This window comes from Castanea sativa, chromosome 1, assembly GCF_040712315.1.
Source record: "Castanea sativa cultivar Marrone di Chiusa Pesio chromosome 1, ASM4071231v1".
Taxonomy (NCBI): Eukaryota; Viridiplantae; Streptophyta; class Magnoliopsida; order Fagales; family Fagaceae; genus Castanea; species Castanea sativa.
The window spans coordinates 82,432,509-82,442,108 of NC_134013.1; the positions used below are offsets into that span (position 1 = coordinate 82,432,509).

Below are 9,600 nucleotides of genomic sequence, written 5' to 3' on the forward strand. Positions count from 1 at the left end.
GTATACTACTGTACTCACAAATTGGATATGTGGAGGTTAGGATTTTCTCTAACATGTTCTTTACTTAGGGTTACAATAGCCCATATCATATTTACCACCAAAAAAAAAAAAAAAACCATATCATCAGCCAACTAAAAATGTCAAGAGAAAGTTGATATTTTGATTTTCAATCGACTGAGAGTCGGTCATGATCACAAGCTTCTTTCTTTTAAGCTGCTTCTTGGGCATGATCTTATACTTGATATTTGTAACTACAAGTTACAACACAAAACAAAATAAATTGTCTTATACTTGATATTTGTCACTACAAGTTACAGCACAAAACAAGATAAATTGCCATGGATTTTCCAACACCAAACCTAACAATACCTCTTTGGCAATTTCATGACATGAAGAGAAAAAATTGCCATTCACTTAACTAACTTAATGTACTTAGAGTACATCACATGACATGAAGAGAAAAAATTGGAAAATAATTTTTTTTTGCCATTCATTTACCACAATCACAACATGCAGGACCCTTTTTTATTATATAAGATATGGTTTGAACATGAACTTTTATTATGAAATTTTATTGTGAATGTTTTGATAATAATAACTGAATAACTCATCTCATATGATATACTAGAATTTTATAGTTTCATATGGAATGATTTTTTTGTTTTTAAATAAGTTGACTATTGATTTTAGCTAATAGAGACTTGTTCAAGGTGTGATTTGAAACCATTTGAAAATTCATGGTTTCAATTAATAAACTTTTTAAAATTTAGGGTTTGATTTAAAAATCATATAGTGGAATTATGTAATTTATTACTAGTTTTTTAAATAAAGGATAGCCACTTGGTGTAAAGTAAGGGTAGTCACATGGTGCAATTGCCGCTTCTAGGATCAAACTTTTATTATATCGTATGTTATACTAGTCAGCAACCCAAGTACAAGAAGATTAGCAAAATATTATTTTTTTTCTATTATATTTTTTATTTAAATATAAAATTTTGACAACTTTTTTTTATAAGTAGATAGTGACGGAGGAAATGTGGGATTGAAATTTGATAATTATGCTAGCTATTAATATGTATTTATTATAATTGTCCTTGTATATGAAATTATATATTATGGTATTTCAAAAAAAAAAAAAAAAAAATATATATATATATATAGACAGATAGATAGATAGATAGATAAACTTAAAGTACATAAAAAAATTAGAATAATGAGATATCAAATTGTGAGGACTCCCGAGCTTATGTGACATAATATAAAGAGGTACACTTGGTGTAATTATTTGTTTATGTTATATTGCTCAATAACTTATTATTAGTTTAGTACAAGTAAATTCAACAATTGAATTACAACTTCTTATTGTTCTTGATATGTGTTAATCAAATGTTAATTATTCTTCAATTCATATATTTATCTTTTATTTATATTTTAAAGTAACAAAAAATTTGTAATTAACATTATATAGGTAAATAATTATTGATCTAAGGTGATTTTGAAAATTTCACTATTCACATTAATATAAATTTAAATATATACCTATATAATTCTAAATACTCCAAGAATATAAAAATGAAAGGTATAATGGGAAAGGTAAGCAAACAATGAATTTGTCAAAATTTACATCTAATAAACAATTATTGAATAGTGTAATATTGCCAGAAGTAACAACAACTATAACTTAAACTAATAAGTTTAGAGACACAACTTTTGCCACAATTTTTTTTCCATAACTTATAAAAGTGGTCAATTGTAAATGGTGGGCAATTACTTTTATAATTGTTATAGAACTTTATTATTAATGAGTTTATAAAAAGTAACAATTATAAAACGTACACACATATCCATTATATTCAATTGAAGTAATGAAAAAAAAAAAACTTTGGAGGAATATTATAGAATAAAGTTGATATTAAATTTGTCTTTCTCTTTCTCCTTAATTCTAAAACAAAATACACATCCCAAACACCCACCGCCAATCACATTATTTACAAAACATACAAATCCATAATGTTTGATTTTAACGTCAAAATCGTAATTGCCGTTGTCACTCAATATAAAATGCAAGCCCCCTTCCTTGGTTTGTGTGTATTTGACATGGAATGACATGAAGGGTTATGGGTAAGTATATACAAAAAGATAGAAGCGTAAGAGGTGAAAATAGTGGATTAAAATACAAAGAGTTTTGTGTGTGTGAAAGGTGAAAATTTTTGAAACATTGAACCAAATAATATAAAGAATATTTTTTTTTAATTAAAAAAGTCTTGAAACATTGAACTAAAATATACAAATAATATTTACTTTTTAATTAGAAAAGTCTTGAAATATTGAACAAAATAAAACAAAAAGTCAATATTTAATTTGTTCTTATCTCTGATATAGCCAAGAAAGTCAATACCGTATCGGAAATTGTACTTGTTTGGCCAATGGTACAATATATTTCGGCTACCGGTCAATACCGGTGTACCGTTTTGGGTTTATCCGTATTATATATATATATATAGACATACTTGATTATTTATTTAGAATTATTTCTAAATCTATATAGGAATCCTTTAATTTATAATAGCATATTTCTCTAAATTAATTGCCTTTTTTTTTAATATAATTATTTCTTGCTCAAATATCAACCCATTAATATAACCTGACATATTAGATTGTAATAATAATAAAAATATAAAAAGATGATATTAATTATTTAAAAAAAAAATTGCTTATCAAATGTGAGTGGCAACTAGCCTAAAAGTCCAAGCATATTTGAAATTTGAACTTATTAGAGTTCACGTGGGGTGTTAGAACTCACACAAAATAATTAAATAAGAGCCACACACACACAACTAAAACACAAGGCACAATAAAACAATTAAACAAGAGCCACACACACACAACTAAAACAAAAGGCACAAGAAGAGAGGTTCAGTCTTGGTCAAAATTGAAGAAGAAGAAGAAGAAGAAGTGACTGAATAAAACAGAAGGAGGAAGGCTGGGGGAATGGCTGACAACATGGGAAAACAACCAATGAGAACGGCATCGTGAGCTTTCTGCTGCTAACTTTTTCCATTTTCTTCAAGTTTTTAGTACTGCCCGATTTCCATTTTTTGGTCGAGATGTCCGATATTCGGCAGTATGTCCGGTAAGGACCGGTATATTAAGCAGTACGAATCATGGGTGTTTCTGTACTAGTTCACCTACTAGTACGATAAATTCCAGCCGTACCGGCCAATACGGTATGGAATTAACTCTCTTGGGTATGGTACTTGAGAATATTTTAATTTTCTTTGCATAGAATATTTTATATATAATCAAGTACACTTGGTGTAATTATATATTAATATTATATTGCTCAATAACTTCTTATTAGGTTAGTATATTAAAATTCAACTATTGAATTACAAGTTCTTATTTTTCTTGATATGTGCTAATCAAATGTTATTTATTCGTCAATTCATATATTTATATTTTATTTATATTTTAAAGTAACAAAAAATTTGAAATTAACATTATATAGGTAAATAATTATTGATCTATGGTTATTTTGAAAATTTCACTATTCACATTAATATAAATTTAAATATATAACTACCTATATAATTCTCAATACTCCAAGAGTAAAAAAATGAAAGGTATAATGGGAAAGGTAAGAAAACAATGAATTTGTCAAAATATAAATCTAATAAAAAATTATTGAATAGTGTAATATTATCAAAAGTAACAACAATCATAACTTGAACTAATAAGTTTATGAACAACTTTTGCTACAATTTTTTTTCCATAACTATAGTAGATAATCACTTTTACATAGACTCGCCATATTTCTTTAATACTCATAATTAACCAATTTAGTAAATTATGAAAATGTTGTACCTTATTTCTAAATTAATGTAATTCTAACTTTTAATAATATATATATATAATTATAATTAAACTAGGATCACAACAAATCAACAATAATTCGCAGCACTCTCAATTTGCCTACCCTCAATTTCCCTACGACCTCACACATGGTTATTGAACTTAAACCCCAATTATTCTAGAATACAATAAAATTTTGAATTTTAAAAAATTTATTCTTTTTATTATTGAGATTATCTGATCAATAATAAATTTATACAATACAAATCAGCACCGTCAGACAGCCCTACAAATTCTTTTATTTTCTTATTTTAGTTTTGGTGAGAACTAAGAACAGAAAATTCAAGGTTGGATTCTCAACTCAAACATACTTAAAATAAAAAAACTTGAGACAAAAAATTTGGAGTTGACCAGACATAATGAGTAATATTTAGATCATATGGTCGGCAAGATGTGGACCCCACAGAGACTTATTCTAGCCGTTGCATTCGCCACCAACGATCATTTGAAACCCCATTGCGGGAAAAGAAGAATGTGGGTCCACAAGGCAATGATTAATGAAATTATAAAAAAAAAGAAAAAAAGATTTAGAACTAAAAAACTTGGATTATAAGAATAAATAAGAAAGTGACACTTACATATTTAGAACTTCTTGTTTTTTGGCCACTGTACAACGACATCGTTTAGACTCTATGCTTAGGCAGCACACTGCCTTGCCAACATCATCACTTTCTCTTCTTTATTTGGTAAGCAAGTTGTTGTTTCTTACATAATATATATACTTTCTTTCTGTTCCAGATATTTTTCTTTTCGATCAAACCTTCTTCTATGTCTTAGTGATAATCACAATATAAAGACCTTGCTGAAATTTCTTGGCAAGAGTGTCATATCAAAAAATGTGATAATCACAATTTTCTTTTTTTTTTTTTTTTTTTTTTTTGTTTTTTTTTGGATTCATATGGCATTTGTATGAGTTTGGGAAGTTGATGATTCAGATTTCAATTAACTATCTTTCCTTATAAGAATCGTCAAGAATTAAAGTTTGTAGCTTCCTGAAAACTACTGCATTGTTCTTGATTATAAGTTGGGTTTTCTTAGCTCTTCTGGGTTCTGACTTGTGCAATCAAATTTGAACTTCTTGAACACATTTTGTAGTCTTTTTTTTTTTGTTGTTATTGTTGTTTCCGAGAAAGAAAGAGTCTCAAAAGGATTTCTTTTTCAATTGGGTCTTGCTCTGAGGATCGAATTTGATCATTACCAGGTAAAAACTCACCTTCCTTTCTCGGTTTCCTCTCTTTTTTCCTTTTGTGTTTACATGTTTTTGATGTTTGCATAGATGTCATAATTTACCTTTATCAAAGTAATTTTGAAATAATTACCTGAGGTTTCCTTTTTCCAATTCAGAAACATTAAATTAGGTGCAGAAAAGGCCATTGATGTTATCTAAGGACAGGCTGCTTTCAAGAATCATGTTTTAAAACCAGGTCCATATAGTTTCTGGTGTTTTTTCCTCTCAGGAAAATTTTTCTATTGAATTATATTCGATCAAGATAGTTTTTGGAAAAACTTTTGTGTAAACCTATAAATTTCCCCATCTCATTGATGCTGATGTAGAACCTTACACTGTTTGGTAGTTTGGAGCCTAAACTCTGTTGTGTCACTTGCACACATCATATTTACCTGCTTATCATGCTATAATCTTGAAAATTGAACCCCTTTTTTTGTTATAATGTTTAGTCTTAATATGTCACTGATGCTAATGGAGAACTACTACCCTTTTGTGCCCAGAATTAACTTCAATTACTTCCGAAAGGACCAAAACTAATCAACTGTAGAATGACCGAAAGTGGTTTATGTTCTGCAATGCCTGAAACGGATAGTATAGCTTTAAAGGAAACCCTTCAAGCTCAACAAAATCTTCTGCAAAAATTGTACAATGAATTGGATGAGGAAAGAGAAGCCTCAGCTACATCAGCTAGTGAAGCTCTATCGATGATACTGCGTCTGCAAGGAGAGAAGGCTGTTGTGCAGATGGAAGCAAACCAATATAAGAGATTGGCAGAGGAAAAGATGGCTCATGCTGAGAATTCTCTTCATGTTTTTGAAGATCTAATCTATCAGAAAGAAATGGAAATTTCATCTCTTGAGTTTCAAGTTCAGGCGTACAGGTGCAGACTTCTTAGCATGGGTTGCAATGATTTGGGTGACTATGAATGTAAATTTCCGGAGAATCTAGTTTTGCAAAGAAGTGATTCAAGTAAGGTGGAAATGGGTGCTAATAGCAATATAAGAAGATTACACTCTCTGCCTCAAATTCAAGTAAAGGAATACTATCAGAAGAAAAGTAATTTGGAAAAAGAAAGATCTGTGATCCCCATGTCAGATTGGAGTCCAGAGATAGGGAAGCAAAACACTGACCAGGATGTTAAAGTTCAAAACTTGGATTTAGAGAAGAAATCAGAAAGTCCTATTGTTGGAACCTCTGATTCGTACTGGGAGCAGATCAAAAAGTTAGATGACCGAGTGAAAGATATATCAGGTGGTAAAGTTTCTGGTAGAGAAAATTCCTTTAACTTGAAGGAAGAGTACAGCCCCCATTCATTACTTCCACAAGTAAGCATTGACAAATTCCATGGCACAAATAAAGGAGAAATTTTTTCTAATTTTGAGAAAATTAAACTTAATGAAAATATACAGGAAAGGGAGGCAATAGGTAATTCTTCTTGCACCTCAAGTGTCCTGGATATTTTTGAAGTCCCACAAAGTACTGAGAATCATAATGCATACAAACTTCAGAAGAAAGAACAAAGTAAGTTGGTTTTGGAAGGTGAGAACAGGCCGGGAAAGCCAGATTTGGGTTCTGAGGATAGCTCTGGATTGCATATTACAGATGCAACAGATAAGATAAAGAAAATGTTGCCTTTTGCAAACCATGATAACAAAATATCTAAAGCAAGAGATGGATTAAGTAATGACTGCAATGCAGCTCTTCTTCAGCCAACAATAGGTGCTGTAGAGTCTCAAGCCAAGCTTCAACAATTGTGTCACAGGATTGAGCGGCTCGAGGGAGATAGAAACTATATCAGGCAAGAAATTACTGAGGAAGGGGAAGGGCAGTTGAAGTTGTTAAAGGAGATACAAGATCAACTTAATGTGATACAGACTGAGTTGGGAAATTTGAGAACTAAGAAATCCCCTCCACAAGATGACCAGTTAAGAAGTTCGAGAACTAAGAAATCCCCTCCACAAGATGACCAGCCTCTACATTTTCTTTCTGAGGTTTGGCTCTCGTTCTCTGTTTTTCCTTTTTTTTTTTTTGCTCATAAGTGCCTGCTGAATTTCTGTTTTCTTCCTGCTTGTGTTCATCCTGAATTAAAAGTCTGATGGTATGGGAAATTTTTATGGACAGGCATTGCTACATTTTTGGCTTTGAGAAATCAATTGGAACCTTGCTATGTCACAGATCATTGATTTCAGACATGCTTGGCACAAAGGAATCAGTAAGAGTATCTTTGATCTTTCATACAAGTGGCATGAACCAAATATTTTTTAGGTTTTTGGATTTAATTTGAATGACTTCCATACAAAGTGTAGATTTTAAGATTTTCATACAGTGCATTGAAACATAAAGAAAGAAGAGTGGCTTTGAGAGGATTGTATAGGGCATACTTTTTTCATGACCTTTTTATTTTTTTTATTTTTTTTTTTTTGAGCTTGAGATATAGGTTGTAAGTAACACACATACCTTGATCTAATTTGAGAGTTGAGAGTGCTTTGTGTTCAAATAAAATACCATATTTTTTTGTATCATATTAATGAAAAATGTTTGTATTCAACATTTGTTAAGCGAATCTTTTCTCAAACTTTATGTTCAGTATCTGTATCTCTCTGTTCATGTAAACTGGAAAGAAGATTCCATGCTGTCCTGGCTAGCTAAATCAACATACCCAATAGTCCAGCCTCAATGATATTCTTTAAACAGATCCAGTTTTTTTTGTCCTTTAACTTTTCCATGGCTCAAATAAAAGATCACCAGTCTTATGTATAGCCTAATGGGAGGACTCCAATCTCTTTGTTCAAGCTCTGAATCTAACATTATGAATCAAGAAAGTGACAATGGTTGCACATATAGAGACTTGCCCAAGGTTTAACTAAAAATCGACATCCAAAAAAATAAAAATAAATAAAACACAGGCTCTTTATATATATATATATATATTTTTTTTTTTTGTGGAAAAATTAGAAAATATGGTTGATCAATGAAACATAAATTGACACAAATAAAAAAAAATCAATGAAACATAAATAATGCTTTTGTTTTTTGGTCCCAGGACATTAAATTAAGTATAATTATGTGTTTTTATCTGATTGGCACTTAATGTACAACAAAAATTGAAAAGGTAACATATTATTTCTGGCCAATAATTTGAAAAAAAAAGTAAAAAGAAAAGGAGAGCTTCCCCAATTTTTTTTTTTTTTAATAAAATTTTAAAACAATGACTTTGAAATTTCCAAAACAAAATATTTCCTAAACCGACCCAAGGTCGGAATTCTGAACCGACTCTTTTTATTCTTCCCTGTTATATTATATATGTACCCAGCCAGTCCAGTGTAATACACCCGAGTTTCCACATTAGTATTTTTTGAATTTCTCTCTTTTCCAAAGTTCTAAAATCCCATTCTCTCTCTCTCTAAAAGTTATTTTCAAGAAGTGAATCTTTTGCATTCAAGAATGGCATTCTTGAGGGGTGATGAAGTTGAAGTTTGCAGCAAACAAGTTGGTTTTGTGGGTTCTTACTACGCAGCCACTGTGATCAACAACTATGGCAACAAGTCCTATGCAGTGCAGTACAAGAACTTGGTCACAGAAGACAAGTCTCACCCGCTCATTGAGATTGTCAGCGCAGACGAGGTCAGGCCCTTGCCACCTAAGGTTTCAGCAACTTGGTTTGCTTCATTTGATGTGGTTGATGCGTTTGATAATGATGGTTGGTGGGTTGGCAAGGTTTCTGGGAGACAAGGCTTCGATTACTTTGTTTTCTTTGACACATATGGGGTTGAGATTCCTTATCCAACCTATCGGTTGAGGCCTCATTTTGAATGGGTCAATGGCGAGTGGGTTTCAAAGAAAAGGGTCTAAATGGTGCATTCTTTTGGTCTCTATTGAGTGTTGAGTACTACTAGGTTTTAATTCAGTTGAGTTTCTTGTATAAGCTTGAGACATTCTTGCTCAATTTTTGGGTTTTAATCTAGTTCTTTTCAATCTTCTCATAAAAATATGTAATTCTTTTGCTTGAATGTCTATGGTCTCTCTTTTGAAATTTGTTTTACTCAATTTGTGCTTAAATCTTGTACTCTTTATCCACTTACATGATATTTTGAATTTCTGATAATGAACAAAATATGAAATTTCTCATTATTTTGGTATCTTGATTCCATTTCATTAAGGAAATTGAAAATTCTTGATCATATCACAAGCTTTTTTTTTTTTTTTTTTTGGGAGGGGTAGCTTTCATCCCAAGCAACCCAAAGGCAACAAGACCAAATAATTCAAATGTTACGAATTTTCTATTAAGTGGGTGTTAAATATGCTTAAGTATGCTTACCCAACTTTGGTATATTCATCTTCACTTTTATAAAAATTAAATTAAATTAAAAAAAAAACTTTGGCATTCATCCATCTCAATGATTTTTTTTTCCAAATACATAAAATAGTATGTATGGCTCTCTTTTTTTGAATTCTATCAT

General features: G+C 30.6%; 2 protein-coding genes across 4 annotated transcripts; both read left to right on the forward strand.

Moving 5' to 3' along the window:
* The first annotated feature begins 2,950 nt into the window (after positions 1-2,950).
* On the forward strand, positions 2,951-9,190 carry LOC142606664 (uncharacterized). Of its 3 annotated transcripts, XR_012839150.1 has the most exons (4): positions 4,570-5,113; positions 5,641-7,131; positions 7,262-7,352; positions 8,551-9,190. XR_012839150.1 is itself a non-coding variant. In XM_075778007.1 (3 exons), exons 2-3 carry the CDS (start codon positions 5,689-5,691, stop codon positions 7,283-7,285), a joined length of 1,467 nt encoding a protein of 488 aa, XP_075634122.1. In that variant the 5' UTR covers positions 2,951-3,032; positions 5,641-5,688; the 3' UTR covers positions 7,286-7,688. The 3 variants fall into 3 exon arrangements, 2 of the variants coding, with proteins under 2 accessions (XP_075634122.1, XP_075634113.1); XM_075778007.1 differs by lacking the exons at positions 4,570-5,113; positions 8,551-9,190 and adding an exon at positions 2,951-3,032 and having other exon boundaries at positions 7,262-7,688; XM_075777998.1 differs by lacking the exon at positions 8,551-9,190 and having other exon boundaries at positions 7,262-7,688.
* LOC142635548 (protein AGENET DOMAIN (AGD)-CONTAINING P1-like) lies at positions 8,585-8,992 on the forward strand. Its single transcript, XM_075809687.1, has one exon. It carries the CDS (start codon positions 8,585-8,587, stop codon positions 8,990-8,992), a length of 408 nt encoding a protein of 135 aa, XP_075665802.1.
* Positions 9,191-9,600: the final 410 nt, after the last annotated feature.